Raw genomic sequence first — 24,600 nt, forward strand, 5'->3', positions numbered from 1 at the left:
CTATTGTAATAACTGATTTAATGTGTTTAATGCTGTAGTGCAGGGGCCAGCAAATGATCTATCATGATAGATACAAAGTTTCTGTGCATTGATCAATCGCAATGCACAGAAATAAAACTATAATTTTCTGGAGGACAATGCTGGATATCTTATTAATGAGTTGCCTGGTTAAGTTTTTAACTTTACTTCAAATTTTTATGTAGTTACCTAGTAGGGTTTTTATAATAAAAAAATATAATTCTGCAACCAGCTATTTCATTTAAAATAGAGCAACACATGTAAAAAATTGTGATGGGTTAACTGATCTCAAGACCTTGTTTATTTTTAAAGTAGGTTATATTGTGAAAAAGGTTGCTGGTCCCTGCAATTGGTCCACTCCATCAACCCTATAGCATAGATATGCTATAAAACTAAACCTTCCACTTCCTTTTAGTTTACTTTTCTTCAGGATTTCGGTTAAGTGCATGCTGTTTATTTTTTAAAAATATGGACCTACCAATTTTTTCAGTATAGGCTCAAATCTACTGTTATATGATTATGGGTTTGCTCATATTTTTCACAGACAGTAATATACATGATCATTTACATGTGATCTACTAAAATCACTTGTAAATGGTCGATGCCTCAGTGCTTTAATTCATTTTTCCTTATCTGTGTAGTTTTTAGGCATATTCACATATGCATAACATGCTCATTGTCTTAATCTTGTCTGCACATCTGTCCACATGTAATAACTCAACTCCCAGTGGATGGAATTTCACAAAATTTTATTTGGCTCTTTCAGAAATATTTGTAAAGAAATCCCAAATTTCATTAAAACTAGCAAATGGAAATCCAACAATTATTTTTTATTTTCAAGTATCACATGGGCTATCCATACTGTAGCTGCACTGGATGCTTGTTGGCATGCAACTCATTGGAGGAATGAACAGGCAATACAGCAGATGTGCAGAAAAGAAATGTTCTCAGTTCTTTCAAATGAAACTTGCATTTTTTTTGAGCAGCTTATTTTTGCAGCGGTCACTAACCACAAGGCCATGAATATTTATTTTTGAAATTTTTTTATAAATTGAAAGTTTAAATCATCAAACAATTTATTGGCATCGTACTGTACTATGTTTCATGCACTGTTCACGTGATCAAGGACAATCTGAGCCAATCAGAGATAATACATCAGTTTTGCAACCACTGGACCAAGGGGTAATAGCCACCTTTAAAGCTTATTACCTATGGCAAATATTTACAGAAATGGTACAAGGCTTTAGACGAGTCCAACATTACCATCAGAGAATATTGGCAATCGTTTGCTATCTTAAAGGGCATCAATTACATTAACACAGCCTGGCAAGAAGTGATTGTCAATTGTCTAAATGGAGTGTGGCATAAACTTCTCCCAGATTTCATGCGTGACTTCAGAGGATTCGAGCCACAACAGAATGTTGTAGAAAACATGAGCAGGCTGGCAAAAGAGGCAGAGTTAGAAGAAGTTACAGTTGAAGATATAACTGAGCTCTTTAAAAGTCATGCACAGACTCTTTCAAATGAACACCTTGAAGGTGCAGAACTTAGCCAACAGCAAGAAGAAGAGAAAGAAGATGGCCCTCCTCTAAAAATGATGAAGACCAGTGATCTACAACCGATTCTTGCAAGTGTAGAATCCCTCATTAATGAGCTCTGTGACACATTGATCACAACTGAGAGAAGAGTGCCACAGTTAAAAGGGGTGTCATATCAACCCTGACCCGTTTTTTTGAAATTCTTAAAGAAAGGAGGAAAAAATCTGGGCAATCAACACTTGCTTCTTTCTTCAAAAAAAGGCAACCTCCTCAACCAACACCTTCAACAGAAGATCCTCAACCAGGACCTTTAAAAACAAACTAAAAATTCAGCATTACACTGTCAAAGTGTTTTGTAATTTTTTATTTATTATATGTAACTATTTATGTAGGTTAAAAATAAAACACTTTTTTAATTAAAAAAGTTTATTTATGAACTTTAAATACTTCAGTATTGAAAAGGGTAGGTAAAATCTTTGGTGTCCGGAACCTAACCCTGTGATTTCCCATTAACTCCATTATATAAAGGGTTCCATTTGCACCTGTCCCACCATGAACCTAACCCCAGCATAAATTGAGGGCTACCTGTATTTTTTTATTACATTAATCAGAGGAGAAATGTGAAGTATCATATTTCATTTGTTATTAAAATCCAAGAGTAAAGTACATTAAAAAGCATTTACTGCTTACTACAGTCAATATTGCATTTCAATTTTTATTAAAAATCTTTTAATGAAAATTGATATATAAATTATTAAAACATTGAGGTGAATATTATATTATGGGGTATGTGCAATCAAATGAAAATTACTTTTATATATTATTAGTTATTCATTTAGTAATTAATTGGTAAGAAGATATTTACTTTTCACTTCTATTAATCACAGAAAAAGAAAATTCAGTCAATTTAAGAAATAAAAATTTGAATGTGCTGGAAATGTAATGCACTGTATACATTACCAAACTTGTAAATCGCAACGAAAATGCGATACGAAATGACACAGCAATCTAAGCAATAAGTAAACGCATTACAGGTGCTTTGAATAACCAACTATCATACTAGCCTGAATGCACCAGTTCTCGTTTGATCACCGAAGTTAAGCAGCATTAGACCCAGTTAGTACTTGGGAGGTGACCACCTGGGAATACCGGGTGTAGTTGGCTTTTTACTAGTTGGTACTATTAATATAACTTTATAGATGTGATGTTTTCTCTAAAATATTTTTAGTGGAACAGCTATATTGCAATATATAGCTGTAAATAAATTATTAATAGATTGATTGCTGATGCAGCAAAAATGAAAAAACTGATATTCACAAACGATTATGATGCTAATGGATTTTTTTTGGAGAATTGAATAAAGCAGTCAGTATCATATATTAATACTGCCTGTTAAATTAAATCTAAGACAGATTTAAATTGCCAAATGGAGAGTGGAATAATTACGAAATGTTTAGATCCAGTAAAAATGTCACAATTAATGATTGCATTACCATTTATGGTAACAATTGAAAGAGTCAAGTATATCAAACGCACAACCTTGATGGTCACCAACACATTTTATCAAAATGATAAACCTACATGTTCACTACGGTAGAGTATAAAAATGTTTGAAATTGATATTCGATTATATCTTTGTTAGAGAAAACAAGATACAGGCATCACAGATCATGAGAAGTAATATTAACTCTATTATATAACAATTATTGGAATATAGTAAGTTAGTATGACAGTTTTATTGATTTGGAACACGAACATCCACAATATAATCTATTAGTTGTTGCGATCTGAGAACAAGATAATTGTATTTGAGCAGATTGGAGAGAAAACTGTATTTATTGAAAATCTCCAAAGTACAGTTGATTCCCGTTATTTGGGACACATCGGGACTAGTGAATTTTGGCCCGATTAAACGGCTGCCCCAATTATCCGAAGTTTCACATAAATAGTTAAAAATACAATGGACCCCGCTTTACAATTGGTTCACTGTACAATCAAATCACGTTACGATGGACTCACCATAGTAAAGTACTATTCACTATACGATGTGTAGTAAGCGCCAGTCATTGTGATCACATTTGTGAATTGAATTTTAATTCTATTAAACAGCGATTCTAATGAGTGAAAATAGGAGGAATATAATCCACAGGCTATAAAAGTAAAGATATATTAAACACAAATTTACCCTTTATTACCTTACCAATTAAAAAATTAAATGATACGTGAAAATCGGAAGAATATACGTGATAATTGGAATAATTAATACGTACTGTAATATGTACATACTAACTAGTTAACATCTGTGGGATGGGGATTAAAATTTAAAACAGTAAAAAGATAAGCAATCGATAACAAACACAGCACACACACACACAAATTGCAAGTAACACGATACACGCAAGTGAGAATGGAGTAACAAGTTACGAAGTTTTAAAAATAGGAACGAAGAGAAAATTCTGAAAATTAATTTTTTTATATGATTGAAGATTCCATGGAAGTGTAAACACATTTCACCGTAATAACCCACAGAATTCCAGCTGTCAGTATTATCGCAAATTCAATAAGATCGAGTTTACCACCTGTTTATGATAGATTGCACTTATAGAAAAGCCCAATAAACAGGTGACTACTAATTGTTTTATGGTTGTGACCTCCAGAATTTCGACTGAACTACGTGGTACGGTCACAGACAATCGTAGGGTAATCTCCAGTGCTGCGGTCTCTTGCCCCGATTAAGCGGCATGTTGTCCCAATTAAGCGAAGTAAAACCTGGCTATTTTCTTGATTGGGTTCTGTTTTTTAAGATTTGCCCCAAATAAACAGCTGCCCCGATTAACCAGTGGCCCAAATAACTGGAATCCACCGTATATATAATTATTTGTAGCTTAAAATACTTTGATCAATATCCAAACAGGATTTCTTTAATATGTGGTTGTGTGATTTTCTTCATTTTCTTAAGGGTAAGAGGAGACTGATTCCTTTTGAAGTGAAACTGCTTTAGGTGCACCCCAGGCAGTTTTATATGGGAGTAACCTGCATCTGTGGATCGACAAAAATCGCCACTAAAATGCAACACGAAATGATGTACACCATACGCAGCAGCAATGCATGATGCAGTCAATACCCCTACAGTGCAGCCACAGTGAAACTTGCACTCGTGTCTTGTTTATATTTTAAATCATTATATCTCAGCTTTTAGCAATCAGATTTAAAATTGAAAAACCAAAATATCTTTCATCATTCTCTACCGTATTTCATAAAAAATTTATAATTCAACATGCCGAAGACACTAATAGTGAGCATTGTTAAGGCATATAGAGCACATATATGTGCATTGGACCACTGAAACCACCTCCATTGAGTACAAAGGAGAGACCTGTAAAAATTTTATAACAAACTTGTAAAACAATTGTAAAATATTAAACCACTGTAACATTGAAATATATGTTTAAAAATATTCTAAAGAAGTTTTGCTTAATTTCTGCTCTGCTCAGCACATAATTTTTTTTTTTTTTTTTTTAATGAGCAGGTGTGAAAAGTGAGATTACCATTGAGTTACTTCAAATACAAACAACAGTGCCAGATGACGAAAGCAAAAAAGGAGTTTTCAAGAATGGAAGAGAGATCATCTACCTCATATAGACCATTATAGCTTATTCTAGTTTTAAAATGCATAAAACTAGATCTTTGCTATGAACACTTTTGCCAAGAATGGATTTCATAAAAAAGCAAAAGCTGATGCTTTTGTTATATATATATTTGAAGCTTACATATAAATATCAACCTCATTTTATTGAACAAAATACAGTTATGGCTAAAGTTAGTCTGCAGCAAAACTCTTCTGGATTCTGAGAGGTAATTAGATTTGGATAGATTCAAGTGATCTGTATAGTGGTATTCTTCTTTTAATAATTACACTAATTATTTCTCTTACTTTCATCCTTGTCATTTATGTCTTATTAGTGGTACAGGTACACCACTACTTATTCTAAAAGCTCAGAACTGAGGAAGGTAGCTAAAGTTTTTTTTAGTTACTATTTTAAAGTTATAAAACTGCCTAATTTAAAACCATTTATGTTTTTTAGTATGAGTATTAAGTTGGTGGCTTGTGAAGATTTGAAGAGTTTAGTTGTTTTTGCAGTTTGTAATTTCAGTATTTCATTACGTGTGACTGCTCTGCATTGGTAATTTTATAACAGATGGGTGATGAGTCTATAGTTTTAACTATAGAATATTCATTTTGTGATCATCATGTCAATTTAAAATACAATAAAGCAGTATTTTCAACAGTGTTCCACAAACATTGTCTAAGCATTCTGTGACATGTTCTGCAAAAATTTAGCTGTTACCTGCATTTTGATGAACTTTAAAATAAAAAGTAAATATATTCACTACATCTACATTAAAAACAAATTCTCATGATGTTATTAACAAGTTGACCTAACCATGTGACCACTGGATAAGACTTAAATGCTTTGTAATTTGGTATCCAGCATTTTTGAAAATTCAACTTTCACAGCAGACTGCCGTGGAGGTTGATTATAACAGTAAGAAATAAGATTCCAGTTTAATTGTTTGGTGGTATTATCTTATTCAGTAAATTTCCTTCCCTGTGATATGCTTCCCCCCTCTCTTTTATCTGTCATTTATATCACCTCCTTCAATTTTCCTATCAAAAGAATGAAGGAATAGTTGGGGAAATAATAATAATATAAAAGGCTATCTGGATTTGATTATGTAAACTGAAGGTAATAAAAAAACACACACACACACAGGAAACCCTTTTATCCATTACACCAATGGATAATGAACCAATGGGAAATTTCATGACATTGGTAGTATCAATGTCATGAAATCAGGATATTTCAACTGGCTTGAAATATCCTGATTTGTGATGTCATTTAGCCATTTGCATAGATGCAGCAATTACTTAATTTCCTATTTACTGGTTAAAACATCTTGAATGATATATGATTTATATTTAAAGATCCAAAACTCGAAGCCAATATTATGAACAATCATTCAAGAATGGTTTTTATAAATGAAAGATGAATGAATGAAAGAAATTGTTTTTATTTGGTATTCTGCCAAAACTAAATGCTACATATGGTGTTCCACAATTTTTCCTCCTTTAAAAAGTGTTCTGTGATACTAAGAAATACCTACAGCAAAGGTAGAAAACATTGCAATGATGGAACATCTTTGCAAAACAAAAAAAGTTGTTCTCTTGGATCGACAGTATCAAAATCACTAATGTTGAATGACCTTAATGTTTAATAGTGTCGATTTCTGAGAAAACCCAGTAGTCTCTTATTACGGTAAATAATAAGTGTAAGTCGTTAATAAACAAATAAAAGGATGCAGAAAAAAACTACTCATTACATTAATTCATTATGAAACACAAATGTAATGGTTATTGTATGAGGACAAACCAGATCTCCAATGTTGTACTTTAAAAACTGGATGTGGTATTGAAATTGTGGTATAGAAAAATTGCTGTATGACAAATTAGGTGAATCTGATCTGACTGACTTCCTTCTTTTCAGACGTGACTGTGCAGTGATACATTAGAAATGATCAACTGCATAGACTTGTAAACAAAAGAAGTAGAATCATCCATTTCTTATGGAATATAGGCAAGACACTAATAGAAATCTACAAAGAAATTATAGCTGTATATGGTGAAACAGCAATGTCTAAGTGTTCTATCCAGTCTATTCCACCAATCTGCTGCCAACTGTGAATCTTCTTGCATTATCATGCAAGATGATTCAGTCTTCAATAAATTAAGTTTTTCTTATAGCATTTCTCCATGTGTATAGAGTATATGTTTAGGTATTAGGTGCAACCACTGAGTGCAAAGAAACTATAGCTGTATATGGTGAAGTAGCAATGTCTAAGTGGTGCCAACTGTTTAATGAAAAAAAGTAATATCCAAGATGGCAAAAATTCTGGTTACTCATGAAAATCAGTCACTGCTTTAAATTGGCTGCTTCATTAAAGAGATGTCATCATGTAAGACATTAGCCAGACACTTGGCACTTATTATGATACACGCACACCAGGAAACAACCTCTATAAAATATCAAAAAGTATGAATGGGATGTTTTTCATAAAAGTTCCAGTTTTCTGAAAAACTTTCTGCAATGAAAGTTACAGGAGATGAAACCTGGATGCTTTTCTTCTGAATCCATCCAAGCATCCATAGTGTAGAAGCTTCCTGGATCACCAAAGAACAAAAAATTCAAACACCTGCAGAAAAAGTTATGCATAATTTTTTGGAGTAAAAAAATTACCTTGATCAATTTTGCCAAATGTGGTTGCACTCAATGCCTAAACATGTACCTCACACACAATGAGAAACACCATAAGAAAATCTCAATTTCTTAAAAATCCTGCATGATAATGCACAGTTGACAGAAGATTGGTAGAATCGACTAAATGGGACACTCTACAAAAGGAGATCTCTCAAATGTTACAATACCACAAATCCCTAAAATGATAAACGAGTTTGTGTGACCCACCCTCCCAAAAAAAAAAAAAAAATAATAATTAATTAGAGTTGGGCAAGAAATAAATACAGGTAGTTCTCGACTTTGAGTTAATTCGTTTCTAGAGCGTGCTTGTAAAGCGGGAATTTATTTCCCATAGACATATGGTTAAAAATAGGGGTTACGTTATCAACAATGAAATTAGTTAGCTAATTAGTTTATGTTTAAACAATGATTTATCGAAAGAAATGAAAACAGCCTATAAAATCAAGCAAATTATAATAAATAGAGAAATTATTTATGACTTACAAATGTTAAAAAGTGTTTATTCTTCATCATCGACTAAATGCACACTTGTTGATCACTCATTATTGGCTCGGCACTCATTGGTTTGTTGCACAAGGAGTCGTCTTCTTCAGAAATGCTTCGAAAGGCATTTGTTTCAAAGATAATCTTCTCTTTTAATTATAAATTTCATGATTGCATGCATAAGCATTTTTAAACGCAAATTGCAACTAACACGATTTGTGTGGAGTAACAAGTTTACGAAGCTAAAAAAAAAAAAAAAAAAAAAAAAGGAATGAAGAGAAGATTCTGAAAATTTATTTATGTTTTTTATACAATTGAAGATTTCAGTAAAGGGGAAACACATTTCACCAAAATAACGTAAAAAAACCCACACAATTCCGGCTATCGGTATTTTTGCAAATGCAAGAAAATCGAGTTTACTACTTGTTTATGATTGCTTGCAGTAACAGAAAAGCCCGATAAACCTTTCCGGAAAGTGCAAATTGTTTTTGTTTTATGGTCGTGATCTCCAGAAATGTGTTTTAAAAAAAATATCACAAAGGCATTTAAAATTGATTCTTATAACGGACCATATGATAACGATGAAAGTGTGGTGCATTTTAATGATTTGAATTGGTAACTAATACAATTTACAAACCGTGCTTACGACCTTTATATAGCCTTAAGGTCACACTCGTGACCTTAAAAATGACATTTTAGAGATAAATAGCTTAGTTATACAGCGAAAATTCCAACTTCCAAGGTCTTGAAATGAATTACCAAAAAACAATGTGTTATTGGGTTTACATTATGATATTTTAACGATACGATGGTGTCTCTGGAACTGATTAATATTGTAAAGCGGGGTACACTGTATTGTATAGCTATGCACGTGGTTTGGAATGCGGTATTTATGAATGTTTAACATTAATTTTTTGCAATTAATGTTCATATTTTCGATTTTGTTGATACTTGAGTAAAAGAGAACTCGTAAAGCGAGAACTGCCTATTTATTTTGAATAACAAAAAGTAAATTAAAGGTAAGTTACAAAACTTTACCAACATTTTTTACATAATGATTTTAATATATAAATTTAAACATATTTTAAAATAAATATTACACGAGTGTAAAAAAAAGTTCATCCAAAATAAGGTTCCATAATACAAATAATACTTTAAAACAGAGTTCCCCAAACTACGGCCCGTGGATATTTCAATTAGACCGTAAAAATTAATGTTTATTAGATCACAATAGAATTTATGAAAAACACATTTTACAGATTTTAACATTCGTCGGTTGACGCCTCTGTGTCATCAGCTCAGTCTTGTTAGATATTAATTCTGTTATTTCCACTCAAAGCTATTCTTTGAAACATCGTTAAAATAATCTATTAATCTTGACGCTGTCATTAGCAATAGGCATTAGAGACAGTAATTAGGGATTTCCTAATCCCTTGCCAGCCTGCATACCAACCCTGATGTTCAGAGTACAGGAGCAAAGGTCACCCCTGGCTTCTATTATACAAGAACCTCCCTGCTATAAATTAACTGCTGGCAGCCTGTATGCACAAAGTTTCTGGTAGCATTGGCAAGAGGAGGCTGTCGGCAGGTATGAATTTAATCTCTTTTTATTACCTTAGATTTCCTGTTTTCTATTGTAACAGCAATTCAAAACTTAATACTTTAGAATTGTAATTTGCAAATTGTAATATTGGTAATTGGAATTGTATTATTGGTAACTGTAAATATTATAATAATATAGTTTTATATTATAATAATGTAGTTTATTAGGCAAACAGCCTGATAAACTATATTAATTTTTTCACGTTATATAAGAGTGATATGAATATAATAGTAACCTTTATGTTAAAATATTTAAGACACGTCAGTGCTTCAATATTCACGAGTATTTTTTTTTTTTTTTTTTTTTTTTTGTTCCAGTGACCCCATAAAAGTCATGTCGAGGTTGATGCTGCATGTCGTATTTTTAATGAGCGGTGGCTAACGAACTACTTTTTTTGCACTGCTCAATGATACTTGCACATCTTATTTGCAATGAAGCCTTGCTGATGTTCAAGGAATATAATGTGAAATGTCACTACACTACAAAAAATTACAATAAATTTCAAGAAGCTTTGTGGCAGAAAATATTCCAAGAACTAACCCAAACTTTTAAAAGTCAATAACAGAAGATTAGAACTTTTACTCATCAAAATTTATCTGCAGTTAGAGCAAGTTTTCGAGCCTCCCAAATCATTGCTGAAGAAGGAAGGGCCTTTAAGGATGGAGAATTTGTAAAAAAAATTTGTTTGGCAATTGCAGAAGTACGTCCTGAGAAAGTAAAGAATTTTGCATCTGTAAGTTTATCGTCATCAACTGTAACGAGAAGAACTGAAGATTTAGGAACCGATGTTCAAAATCAACTCATAGAAAAAAGTTTGTGAATTCATACATTTTTCAATAGCAATTGATGAGAGTGAAGATACAAGCCACACAGTTCAATTACTAATTTATATCAGAGGTGTAAATCAAAATTTTGCAGTAACTGAAGAGATAGTTGCATTAAAAAGCTTGAAAGAGATAACAGGTGAAAATATATATTTTTGAGTGTGTCAGAAGCAACTGACGCCCTCAAATTGAATTGAGATTTGCTATCAGAAGTTACGATGGACAGCATTAAAACTGTGGTCAGTACTAAAACTGGGTTCATGGGTCAGCTTCATAAATATCTTGAGAGTAAAAATATCAAAAAACCAATGCAATTTCATCGTATATTCACCAGCAGTCTTTTCACTGAAAATTTTTGGGTGTAGATTCAGTCAAGTCAATTGTAATATCAACAGTAAATTTTATTTGCAAGACTGGTCTGAATCATCGGCAAATCAAAAATGTTCTTGAAACTATTGAGGCCGAATACGGTGATTTGTTGTACCACACTGAAGTATGATGGTTGAATTGCAGTAACATGTTGAAGCGATTTTTTGAAGTTAGGAAGGATCAAAATAGATCTATTTATGAAGGAAAAATTGAAACCCCATTCTGCAACTGTCAGATCTCAAATGGTTATGGAACCTTGCCTTTTTAACAGATATATGTGAACACCTGAATTTTCTTAATATAAAACTACAAGGAGAAGGGAAACCTGTCAATGAATCGTATTATAATGTCAAAGCATTTGAAACAAAACCGGAGTTATTTAAAAGTCAACTACTTCAGAAAAATTTTTCACATTTTCCATGTTGCGATAATTTATCTAAAAATACACCTAGTTGTAATTTTTCCACTGAAAATTTTGTTCAAAATGTTAGTTTGTTGCAGGAAAATTTTGCAGCTAGATATTCTGATTTTATGAACTTTTTCAAAATCCATTTGATGCACACTTCAATGATGTTGATGAGAATTCACAATTAAAGTTGGTAGATCTTCAATCTAATGATGCACTGAATATAATATTTAAAAATGAAAATCTAATTCAATTTTATTCGGTATTATCTGAGTCAGATTATGCAAAAATTAAAAATTTTGTAAGAAAGGTTACATCAATTTTCAGAAGCACACATATATGTGAACAGACTTTTTCAAAAATGATATATGCAAAATCAAAAATATGATCAAGCCTTAATGACCTGCATTTACATGACTTTTTAAGAATTAGAACTAGTACTTTAAAGAGTTACTGTAGTTTTCAGTAACTAGGAATTTTCTCCAGCCCACCAAATATTCCAAAAATTCATATGTGGCCCGCTTCTCTAAAAGTTTGGAGACCCCTGCTTTAAAGAATACAATATTGTTAGTAGTTCATAGAATCCTTGTGCTTTTGCTACTCTGCTAAGTAAAGTAAGCAGATGGAAAACCGATTAGTAAGCTTAGTAATACTCAAAAGTCCAAGCTCCACTAATATGCCTGAGTTAAAAAAAAAAAAAAAAAGTGACCCCCCTCCCAAGTGGCCACAACTCAGTTTCAAAATCTCTGCTTTACAGCATTGCCCATATAGCCTTGATTTAGCACCTTCAGATATCCACCTGTTTCCTCACCTAATAACCTTGCAGGAAAATATTTCCTTAACAATGAAGTTATATCAAAAGTGCAACAATGGTGTTAATTAGAATTATATAACATTACTCCACCATGCTTTCAAAAATGTCATTAAATGTTTGAATGTTCATAGTGATTATGTCAAAAAACAGACTCGGTCTTTCTGTAACTACAATTATTTTTCTATATCTCACTAACCTGAAAATAAAACAGATTTTATTTTCCAATTTGTTCATGTATTTAGATAAATCGACTGCTGATCTTTCTTTGGAGTTACAGCAGAACTTTAGTTAAAATTTCAATTATCTGAAAGTTTTTACGTATTATTTTTTTTAAAATTTCACTCAAATAAATTGGCACAATTAATATTTAACTGCAAGAAACAAGACTGTAATATGAATACAGTAAACCCCCGCTATTCGCGGGGGTTACGTTCCTGAGAAATGTCGCTAATACCGAAAACGCGAATACTAAGTAATGGCTCCCATAGTAATAAAGGGGTTCCGTTCCAAAGTATGAAATATATAAGAAAAACTAGTCTAAAATTTTGTCTATGTATGTGTTATATGTACCTTCATAATATGACTATGTATGACAGTACATAGTGAAATGCAAGCATATGGCATCGAAATGAAAATAAGAAACAATTTAATATTAAATGTAATATTTATTAGAAATTTCAAACAAATCTTTCAAACCAGCGCCTTTGCTAACTAAAAAACTTATCCCGCCAGTGCTATCACCAGTTTCGCTAAAGTGTTGATAAAGGAGTTTTGCCTTTTCACGAATGATGAGTGAACTTAACGGAATTTTATTTTGAGTTCGGTCTTCTATCCACAGATTTAAAGCTTTTTCCATTTTTTCTAATTTAACATCACGAGTTACAGAGCAAATTTTTGAAGCAATTAGCGCGTTTTCATGGACACTACGGCGGATTTTTTCTTCCGATTTTTTGATTGATCGTACCGTTGACTCATTGATTTTATAATGTTTTGCCACTGAGGAGACACTTTCATCATTAGAAATTTTATCTAATAACTCAATTTTATTCGCTAATGTTATCACCTTCTTTGATATTTTCACATTTCTCTTGTTATTCGTAGCCATATTTTTGTAGGGGTTAGAAAGAACTTGTCCACAATAAAGTCACTTTCTTCCGTTAACACACTCGAAAAAGTCTGTTTTACACTGCAAAACGGTAGATTTATCATTTTTGTAAGCATATCAATTTATAAATTGATAAATTTATTCAATTTATAAGCATATAAATTAAAAGCAAACGACGAAACCTTCCATGACAAGCACATAACACATACTGAACAAGGATTAGCGAGAAACATCCACGCTAGCGATTTTGTCACCCCTCTCTCCCCACCCACTGAGCGCTGTTTTGACCGAGAAAGATAATTTTAGCCACGCCCATGTTTTTATGGCTCAGAATGTTCACGGTGCTTTAAAATTCACATTTTTAGGTTTCATTTTATATTAAATCGGCGATCGCGAATACGCGAAACCACAAATAGCGGGGGTTTACTGTATAATAAAATCACAATTCCACTTCTCTGAAGTGTCATAATGAAGTGAAGAGTAAATCTCAATCAGGCCACTTCTGTATAATATGTACAACTTTGCTGTATTAAACTCTCACTCACACACACACACACACTACAAATTTGCCATTTGTAAATTACTGCAAATAACTTATGTAACAGTCAATGTTATTAGAAGGTGGGCATTATTTTAAAGCTGTATAAGTATATAATGTATAAATAACTATTTTTCTCTCACTGATATTATTTTGTTGTTTTTCCACTTTCTTTTTATATATAGACAGAATGCTTTTTGGTACTGAAAATTTGAAATGACCTCAGTCCTAAATATCTTGGATAACTGGGATTTTACTGTACTTATGTTATAAACTTTTACCTTTCTTTTAATTTATAACGTTGGGTTCTCTGGTTGATTGCCTGTCTGTGGATAGAAAAGTAAGGTTCTGGATGAAAACCCTGAAAAAGGTCAGTGATTTGATGTTGATGCCACAATTTTTTCTATTTTTATAGGGTGTTTTTTTTTTTTTTTTTTTTGTACAGTACCAAATGTGTCACTTTGGAAAATGAACTGTCTATGCTAACCAACTAATTTATGCATAGCACAAAACACAAACCTTTAATATCAAGAACTAGTAGTCTCAGGAAAGAATGTACAGATTTGGAAAATCTAGTTTTTTGATTGCCTACCTGTGTTGTCTTTTTGAGATGCACCTGTACATCAGTTTTACTCCTGTTTTATTGAAGATATTAAAAGTGCCATTATAAGGATTGTTTCTGTAACAAAATGTTTTGAATTTATAATGAAAAGACTAAGAGTCGATGACTTTTACCGAGCCAGTATATTCAGATTTCAAAACCTCTTATGTGTTCATAATATGAATATGGAAACGGGAAAATGAAAATACAATTAGATGTAAAAGAACACTTGATTACAGGGCTGAAAAAAGGTGCATATTTTTAGTTTTAGCAGCAAATTTAGTTTGAAAAAAATTTAATGCTCAAACTCACTGCAAAAAGAGCAGTGCATTTTCTAACATAAAAGACAAAGGATCTATAGAGCCAATAGGAATTTCTAATTGGAAACAAACATACGGCATAACTGTGAAGGGCACTGAAAAAGGTCTCCAATAGATAATAAAACTCGTTCCACTAGATGTTTCAAATGGACTTGCTTCCATTTATAACAGTGGGGATTTTTTAAAGGAACACAAAACAAGACAGGCAAAACATCATAACAGAAGTTTCTCCTTTGTTTCATGTTGATTTAAAAAATTTTCACTGTGATGGAGTCTGGATGTTGCTGACATGTTTTCGTGCTTTTCACGGCAACTTTCCTGGAGACTTTCAGCTATAAATTCCAATGATGTCGTTCAGTGGCTCAGCAGTATTCAATTTCTTTCTTTGGTAAGCTAAACCATTTTTTTCAACCTTGTCTTATTGCTGTAACTACAGATCTACATTTGCTTTTCTGCCCTGCAGTGGGATTGAACATTTTTGATAACCATATAAATATTTACCTTTTAAAACTACAGACTAAAATTACTACCTAAGTGTTCTTATGTCTCACTTGAATCACTGTTGACCCTCAGTGCACGTGGAACAGCATGTGTAAATAGAGAACTCAAACATTTGTAGGTGCACAAAACACGAAAACTGAGCGTGTCCCCATTTGTCTTTCATTTGTATGCCAGAGGCCAGCAATGGCTAATATCTCATCCCCTACTACCAAAGTTCAAATGTTCTTGAATATCTTTCATTTTCAATTAAGCAGCATTAATGTGAGTAAGTTTTAAATTGTTTTCTAAATGCAGCAGGATTTTTTTGAATTTCTCTAATAAAATCAACAACTGTACCAAAAATGGCAATTTATTTACAAGATGTCCGTGTTGACAGTTTGGGTGGGAAGAAATATAAAGGACAACCACTTCATGTGTCCAGCACAAACAGACAAAACGAAGGCCAACACTAATGTTAAGAATCAAATTTTCACAGTCACTAACACAAGGCTCATTAATGTTTACATCCAAGGAAACAGTTCCATACCACAGGTTTGTTGAAATATTTTTAGTTCCATGATGGATAAGCAAACATGAAATATATAGTTATCCACTGGGTACTTTTTGACTGAATTTTAATACAAAAATCTTTTAACTGGAATAGCATTTATGAAATCAATTTCCCATTAACAGATCAGTCACAGCTGTCCTTGACTTCACCCAGAGATTCGTCATGTGGCACAGAATATAAGCTTTTTTAGGCAAAGGTTAACTAGAAGTCTGTTGGAAAGTTTGCATCTTGGCAGTCAAATCTTGAAATTTAAATTTCTATCTTTTTAATAAAAGTCATTTTAATGTTCTAAATCTACCGCCATCATTTTGAGTCCACATCAAAGTCTAATACAAGAAGCTTTGTCTCTTCTGTCCCATTTCGACTACCAACGGCACAAACAAGCTTAGTGGAAGATGCTCGTATCCGCCACACAACACCACCACTTCCACCACTTTCCAAAGCTACTATGTTACGCAGAAATTCACCAGTCTTCAAGTCCCACAGTTTCACTGTTCCATCGTCTGAAGAAGTTATAACAAACTTGTTATTGAACTGAAGACTGGTTACTGCACTCTGATGCTTGTTTGCACCTATAAAGTAAAAACAAAAATTAGCATAGTCAAGTGCAATAAAAATAAACAACAATGAAAAAAAAAAAAAGGAAAAATATTATAGTATTTATATTTTATATGATACAGCCTACAAAAGTGCTGCAGACAGAATAAAATAAATTATATATATATATATATATTTTTTTTTTTTTTTAAAGAATTTAATCAAAGATGTAAACTCAATTTAAGAATAGTAATATAAGCACCCTGGACAAAAAATTAGTCACCTGTGTAACTTTTAATGTGCAATCCTTCCTTTAACACAAATCACTTTATGTTAGGCTATTCTGAAAACAACTGTGGTAGTAGTTTATTCAGATTTCACAGATGGTGTTGAGTTTTCACTTTCCATTCAAGACAGTCCCATATATTCTCTATAGCAGCGGTTCCCAACTTTTTTTGACTTGCGAACCCTTTCAACATAATATTTTTATCGCAAACCCCTGAGCCTATTTTCTCTGAAATCATATAAAAGTACCGAATTTTCATTATAAAATATTTCCAGTACTACGTTTTTGTAAGCGATATTGCATAATAAAAATTATTATTAAGTATTATTTATACTTTGTAAAGTAGTTATTGATTAGTTCAAACTAGATTTTGAACAGGGCTAAGAGTAGAAAACTTGCTTCTTGCTCTAATGGTAGCTGAGTATTCTGGTCTTTCCAAAGTTTGGCCACAATTTTTGCCCATCTCTGTTTCCGCCTCTGTCAAAACCAGATGGTTTTGTAGCCACATCAGTCAAAGATAAAGCTGACCTGTTAGCAATTATTTTTTTTTTCCAACTCATGTATTGATGATCTTGGTAAATCATCTCAAACCATTCCTAGTACACTCCATTCAATGAATCCTGTGGTTTTCCATCAAAAGAATGTCAAAAGAAGGATTTTGATGAATCTGATGCTATGAAAGCTCCAGGTCCTGATGGTATTTCTCCACTTGTTCTCAAAACCTGTGCCCGTGAACTTACTCCTGTTTTGTGTCGTCTTGTTTCACTTTCTTATTCCAAAGATATTGTTCCTTCTGCTTGGAAATTTTCTCATATCCAGGCAGTTCCTAAGGGTGACAAATTCCTTCCATCCAATTATCATCCCATTGTGATTACTTCTACTCTTTCTAAAGTAATGGAGGAATCAATTAACTGCCAACTCAAAATATGTGGAAATCTTTCATCTGGTAAATAATTGCCAGTATGGATTCCGTCAGTGTCATTCCACTGGTGATATTCTGGCTTATGTACATCTATGCAAAAACTTCTACAAAAGACAGAAAAAAACGGGAGTGAAGACATAAGAGAGAAAATGGAAGTGAAAAAGAATATTATTGACACTATCAAAGAAAAGCGGGATGCAAAAAACCAGATATTCAAAAGCTATCCTGGAATGGATACCTCCTGGAAGAAGAAGAAGAGGAGGAGGACCTAGGAGGACATGGATGGAGTACGGGAATGCATGACAGCCCAAGGTTTAACTGACCAACACACCTTGAACCGCACTTTGTCGGGAAAAAAATTCCTGCCAAAAAATAACTTGTAGGCTGAGGAAACCCATTGTAAATGGAAAAGTTTTTGGTGAAACTCAAGCCATTGCTGTTGTTTCCAAGGCTTTTGATCGTGTTTGGCATAAAGGTCTTCTAAATAAGCTTCCATCCTATTATTTGCCAGCTGTTCTTTGTGATTGGGTATCCAGTTTTCTCTCTGACCGCTCACTGCAGGTGATGGTAGACGGCTCTCTGTCTTCTAACTTCAATATAATGGCCATTTTCCATTGACCGGAAATCCTATCCATAGTTTTGCTGGTGATAGCACATTACTTTCCACCTTCCAGTTTGAGAAACCCTGCCCTGCTCAAACAGCTTCAACTTCTTGAGTATCCATTGCCAAATCCTTACATGCTGATCTCCAGTGGGGCAAATAAAACTTAATTTCAATCCTTCTAAAACTCAGTCGAGTCTTATATCTTGCAAAAAGGATTCTTCTGCTCCTGTGCTTATCTTTGGTGACACACTGATTTCTAGTCAAGATGTTATCTATTTTGGGGATAACTCTGACTTCTAATCTCTCTTGGCACAAGCACATTACAAATATAGTTTCCTCTGCATCTAAAGAACTTGGTTTTCTCTTTTGCTCTCGGCATTACTTTTCTTCCAAACAGCTGTTCACTCTGTACAAATCGCAAATCCACCCTACCACGGATATTGTTCCCACATCTGGGCCAGTGCCCCCAAAACCTCTCTCATGCTTCTATATTCCATTCAAGAGGGCAGTTAGGTTAATTAATGACTCCTCTCTAACAGAGCCTCTCCACTCGCTGTCTCATAGATGTACTGTTTCTGCTGCATGCCCTTTCTACAGATACTTCCATGGGCACTGTTCTTCTGAATTGGCTTCTATAATTTCCACTCTCTTTTAAAGCAGTCCAAACACATGATGCAGCTAGCCAACATCCTTTTACTGTCCAACTTCAAACTCATATAACCAACTCTTCTTCTTCCTCATTTATTCATTCAACTTCTGTTTTCTGGAACAACCTTCCTTCATATGTATTTCCTGAAAATTTACCATCTACATAAGTTCAAGTCTAATGTCAACAAGTATCTTCTTTCAGCTTTTCAACCTTCAACCCATGCATGGTACTAAGTACTACAAGTTCTTAAAAAAAAAAAAAAAGTACCTATACATAACAATGATCCGTGAGAATGAAAAAAAAAAAGAAAAAAAAAAGTATGGAAAACATTTATTTAAAAAAGGTTGTTTAGGCATGGGTATGCACTTCCATCATTTCTATTACCCAGGTAATATGAATGCATCGTTTATTCATATCTCATATTGTGAATGAATCTTCAGAACGAGTGGCCGAGATATTGCACTACTTTGAATAAGTTATTTCACCAGACTAATGTTACTTATTCTTGGTAGATACCACCACCCAGATGGCACAGTTTCAAAGCTTGTTAGCTTACTCATCGGTGGGTGGGCAGGTATCCTGTTGTTGTAATAGCGACAACCCGGTTATGAAGTATAACTCCACAATATGAGAGATGCTTGATGGTGTGCATGGTTTAATCTTAAACTATTTCTTGACTAAACATCCAAGTGCATGAAAAAGGTTGTTTATGCATGGGTAATGCACTTCCATCATTTCTACTACCCAGGTAGTATGCATGCATCTGATTATATCTCGCATTACCCATGCATAAACAACTTTTTTCATACTCTTGGACGTTTAGTCAAGGAATAATTATAGATATTTACTTAACATGATATACTGTAAGATAGTAAAGTAATTATAAGGAATTGTGGGAGATGTGGTTTATTTCCTTGGCAATTCTTTACTTTTTATTTAATTTTAATTTACTTTATTATTTATTATTAGTTATATTTTATAGTTTACAATAATATACCTATGTAAATCGAGGCAGTGTTAGGTTGGTCAGAAAACTGCTAGATTGGGGGGATACAAGGACTAATAGATTAACAGTAGCCACTGGCAGAGGTGAAAATGATTCTTGCACTGCTTCTATTGGAATGAGCCGCAGCCTAGAAAATAAGATGCAGGATATTTCAGAGACTGCTGGGAATCATTGGGGTACAAGTAAACACATGGGTTTGTTAGGGTAGCTAAGAAAAAGAACAGGTGCAGGTATACTTCCGTATACACCAATGCTAGGAGTTTAGTAAATAAATTTGATGAATTTGACGTATTGCTCAAAACATTAAAGGCAGATATTGTGGGGATTTCAGAGATGTGGTGTCACACAGATATAAGGAATGCAGAACTGGAATTTGGGGAGTACAATGTCTACAGAAGGGATAGACAGGATAGGAAGGGAGGAGGGGTTATGCTATTAGTTAATAAATACATAAAATCCAAGGAAGAAGCCAGTCGACATTGCTGGACAGTGCAGTGTCAAGTCAGTTTGGTGTTGGGAGATCAAAACTGAGACGGAATTTTTAGTGCAAACCCACTGGAACACTTTCGCGAACCACCGGTTGGGAACTGCTGCCTAGGATTCAAGTCAAATTTGAATGCCCTGCCATTTACTTATGCCAGTTTAAAACCGTACAGGCCCAAACAGTAGGCAACAACTATTCAGTTCACAGTAGTAAACTCAATAGTTGTCATCCTGGAATGCAGGAGTATCAAAATCACAAATGTTCAACAAAAGGCACAACCTGATCAATCAGAATATCTGTATAGCCAGCCTGATTCATCCTGGTTGGTATTTCAAGTAGGGAATCCATACTTTGTAACAGTTAAAATACCTAAATAATCACTAATGAGATGATATCAGTGGGTTGACAACGACAATAAGGGAACGATTACTAGGGAGTGATCACAATTAAGCTGGATGACGAGGAGAGAGAGAGAGAGAGGTAGCAGATTTTAAAGGCAACCCCCCCCCCCCCCCCCCAGGAATGGGTTTTAATTTCAGGAAAGGAGAATAAATTGCACATGGCAAATACATTAAAATTAAGAAACTCCTTTAAAAACATGAAATTAGTAATACTGAAGTTATAGAAGATTTTTTTATTAGAAAAATCTTTCAAGCCTAAAGAGTAAGGCTAAAGAGGAGAGTAAGGCTCCTGGAGTTGAAGCAGCAAGAGTGTGCACTGAGGCATTAAGATTAATTATGAGGGCACCACTCCTCTGGGAAAGTGCCAATGTATTGCCAACAGATAAAGGCAGTTCTAAGAGCAAAGTGTGAAACTACCAACTAAGTCTGACTACAGTGGTAAGGAAAATCAAGAGGAAAAAATCACAGGGGCAATAATCAAGAGTGAAATATAGAATCATTTAGACAAAAATGGAATACTGAAGAATAAATACCGTGTTTCACAGTGTAGTTTTTAAACAGAAAATTTTGTTTAACCAACCTGTTTAGCTATTTTGACAGAGGCACTCGTGAGCTGGATGTAAGAAATAATTTTGACATTGTTTATTTTGATTTTAGCACAACATCTGACTCGGTCTTGCACAAAAAGTTATTTGTTAAGCTGGAAAACGTTGGGATCACAGGTTGGCTGCAAGATAGGAGGCAAAATATAAACTAAATAATTCCCACCTTAACATAAGAAGAGAGTGTCCCTACTTCTTATGTTAAGGCAGGAATTATTTAGTTTATATTTTGGTTGATACAGCAAAAACCTGGGGCACCACATACTGATGGCTAATATTAAAATCTTTTAACATTTGGCATTCTTATTCCTAAAAGTGTGTTTTTTCACACTTATGTCTCAAAAGCTAACACTTTGTTATAATCACAGGATGACATTATACACGTTACTTTATTAATGTATATGCGACATGAATGGTGATGAGAAGTACAGGGACAGAGGAGTGGTAAGTGGCAGTAGTAGTATGGAGTTGAGAAACCTAGTGAATGACTGAGCTGCTAACTGTTTTTCTCCTTAGTATACAATTAAACCCTCCCACTATAAATCCAACAGGGCATTATCTAGCATTATTCATTTTCTGGTTATGTTTAGGTAAATGGGCAAATCCATTTGAAATGAATTTTTACCACACTTCAATAACACTGATAAATTTGTTATGTTATGAAATTGCCTAATTGCTATTCATGAAGAAGACAGGTGATTTACCAATAACAAGAAATGGATTATTCAAGTTTCTGGGCCTGGCAATTGACACAGAGAATTAGACTGAGGTAATGATTCACAAACACCATCAACACAGCATAAAAGAAAATTAAGTGACTCAGAGAATTGTAACCTTTCAAAATGCATATACAGATCTTTATCTCTATTTGTAGAAGAGACTATTATTAAAAAGGTTTTCAACACTCAGACTTTGTGGTGGGGGAGGTTGGTGCAATACAAAAATATTGTATTATAAATTTATGTTTATGACCACCTAGAATCTGGAAAACTCTGAAGATCTAGAAAGGATGAGGTCCCAAGGGTGTCAGATTTTGGGAGGTTCCACTGTAATAAATTTTGTAATAATCAGCAATGTATTCTGATAATTCTTTCAAGCTATTAAAGACTGGAAAAACATCTATTTCATTATATTATGTGTACCTACTTCTCTCTACTTTCCACCGGTAATGTCTTCAAAATTTCCACACACACAGCTTTGCAGATTTCCTGTATTTTAAGTTGGTCGGTATAATCATTATACCTTATGTCTCAAAATGAAGGGCTGCTCAACAACAAAAATCAATAGTTCCACATATTCCATTGCAAACAAACTTATAAACAAAAAACAACCCAAAGTGGCATTTGTCAAAGAGAAAACTGACCCCTGCACTCTATTCCTTATATGGTTAAAGGTAATTGTTTACATTTTGTGACTAACATCATTTTGTACAGTAGAGCTACAACTAGTCAGTATACAAAGAAAAACATTATACAGTAGGGCATCCCTAACATGACATTTTCAGGTTTGTTCTGACCTTGTAATATTGTCAAATAGTCTACATTTTCAAGTATTCATGGGTCTTATCAAAGTCCAGCTTAACCTTTTGTTATTTAATAATTAATCGGTGCACAGATTAAGACAATAGTCAGAGTTTGTACATAGATACAAGCAAAGTGTAAGTTTGATACATGTATCAATCTCATATTGCAAAGGCACTCCACAAGTTGCCAAAGTTGCCTTACTGTGCTATGCACTTTAAATAAAAAAGTGTTACCTTCAAGGGATACTGCTTGCTGTTAATATGGTAATAATGGTGTTCATTTCAAATAAATAGCACTTCTTTCAAATATAAAACACTTTGGAAAAGTATGTTACATGTAAAGTGCAAGTACAATAAAGCAACTTATGGTGAACTGCATTCATTATATATAGTAAAACCCGGTTAATTCAAATTTCAAAGGACCAAAATATGAGCATTTCAATTTTAAAGTGTTTGAATCCATGTGTCCAAAACATATTGATATTATTAATAAAAAAATTAAGTTAGATACTCTTATTAAGAGTATGCAAAATTTTTGTAATTCTCATTTCAAATATTAATAATCTTTTAGTTTTGTTATGTACATTCATGAGTATATGGTCAACATGTTAATTTAGTCAATATGGGAAAGATAGTAGAAAGTTTCAATAATTTTTCACATATAAAAAAAAGGTAAAAAAAAATTTTTTTTTTGTGTGTGTTATTACTTTCTATAAACTTCGTAACTAAGTGCCAACTGCTGTTGCTAATTATATTACATGAGCTGGTGAGCAGCATGATGTCACTTTAGAGGAGTTCCAAATGATAAAAAATGTCCAGTGTAGAGCTTAAAAAAAAAAAAAAAAGTTTGATTATGGTTGTCAAATTTTACTTTGGCTGTGTGGAATTGTGGGGGTTTTTTTTTGTACACATAAGTTGCTATTTATGGAAAAGGTTAACCACAAAAGCTACTTGAAAGAAAAATATCATACAAATCTGCATACTAAAATGGCTTGTAACAAAAAAAAAATAAATAAAATAAAATCTGGATATTAGAACTCCTCATTTCAAACATGGATGTATGTGATAAAATTTGAACGTGGGATGCTGCTAAATGCTAATTTCACTTCCCTCGCCCTCCAAGTGAATACTGGACACAATGATTTTTGTTGTTACTCCCACCTGTCCAGTTTTGTAACTTGGAGCCATTGTCTGAGTATAGCTATTGTCATTTTTCCTCACATGTCCTCTCTTTTGTAGTTTTCACTGATGAACACTTTGGCAGCAAAGAAAGTTGTCATTAGTGAACTAAGTGAGTTGAGCAATTTTCAGTCAAAAGGAAAAAAAATGTGTATGAAGAAAAATAATTTTTTTTAAAAAATGCAAGCGTGTTCAAAAAATAACAAATTCTGTTATTTTTTGTTTGCTTCAGTGATGTTTTAAAAAAATTATTTTTAAAACATAACTTTATTAGCAACACTTATTTTTGCCTAATAACAATGAATAAAAAAACATGATTATCCAATAGATTTTTTTTTTTTTGTTTGTGTCCTTTTTCACTTTCTCTTTAATTTTAGTTAATTTTATTCTCTTAAGCGATTGGTCAAATTTTGTCAACATG

General features: G+C 33.2%; 1 protein-coding gene and 1 pseudogene across 3 annotated transcripts in view; one reads left to right on the forward strand and one right to left on the reverse strand.

The window, feature by feature from the left end:
• Window positions 1-2,602: 2,602 nt before the first annotated feature.
• LOC150087962 (5S ribosomal RNA) lies at window positions 2,603-2,720 on the forward strand (annotated as a pseudogene).
• Window positions 2,721-15,788: 13,068 nt separating this feature from the next.
• LOC150087963 (F-box/WD repeat-containing protein 7-like) overlaps window positions 15,789-24,600 on the reverse strand; it is a 186,888-nt gene continuing 178,076 nt past the window's right edge. For all 3 annotated transcript variants that reach the window (XM_090369291.1, XM_090369292.1, XM_090369290.1), the window contains exon 12: window positions 15,789-16,559. In XM_090369291.1, the coding sequence (XP_090225417.1) occupies window positions 16,291-16,559 (269 nt within the window). In that variant the 3' untranslated portion in view covers window positions 15,789-16,290. The remainder of the gene's footprint in view (window positions 16,560-24,600) is intronic.

This window comes from Mastigoproctus giganteus, chromosome 3, assembly GCF_048544385.1.
Source record: "Mastigoproctus giganteus isolate SK-2022 chromosome 3, ASM4854438v1, whole genome shotgun sequence".
NCBI classification, from domain to species: Eukaryota; Metazoa; Arthropoda; class Arachnida; order Uropygi; family Thelyphonidae; genus Mastigoproctus; species Mastigoproctus giganteus.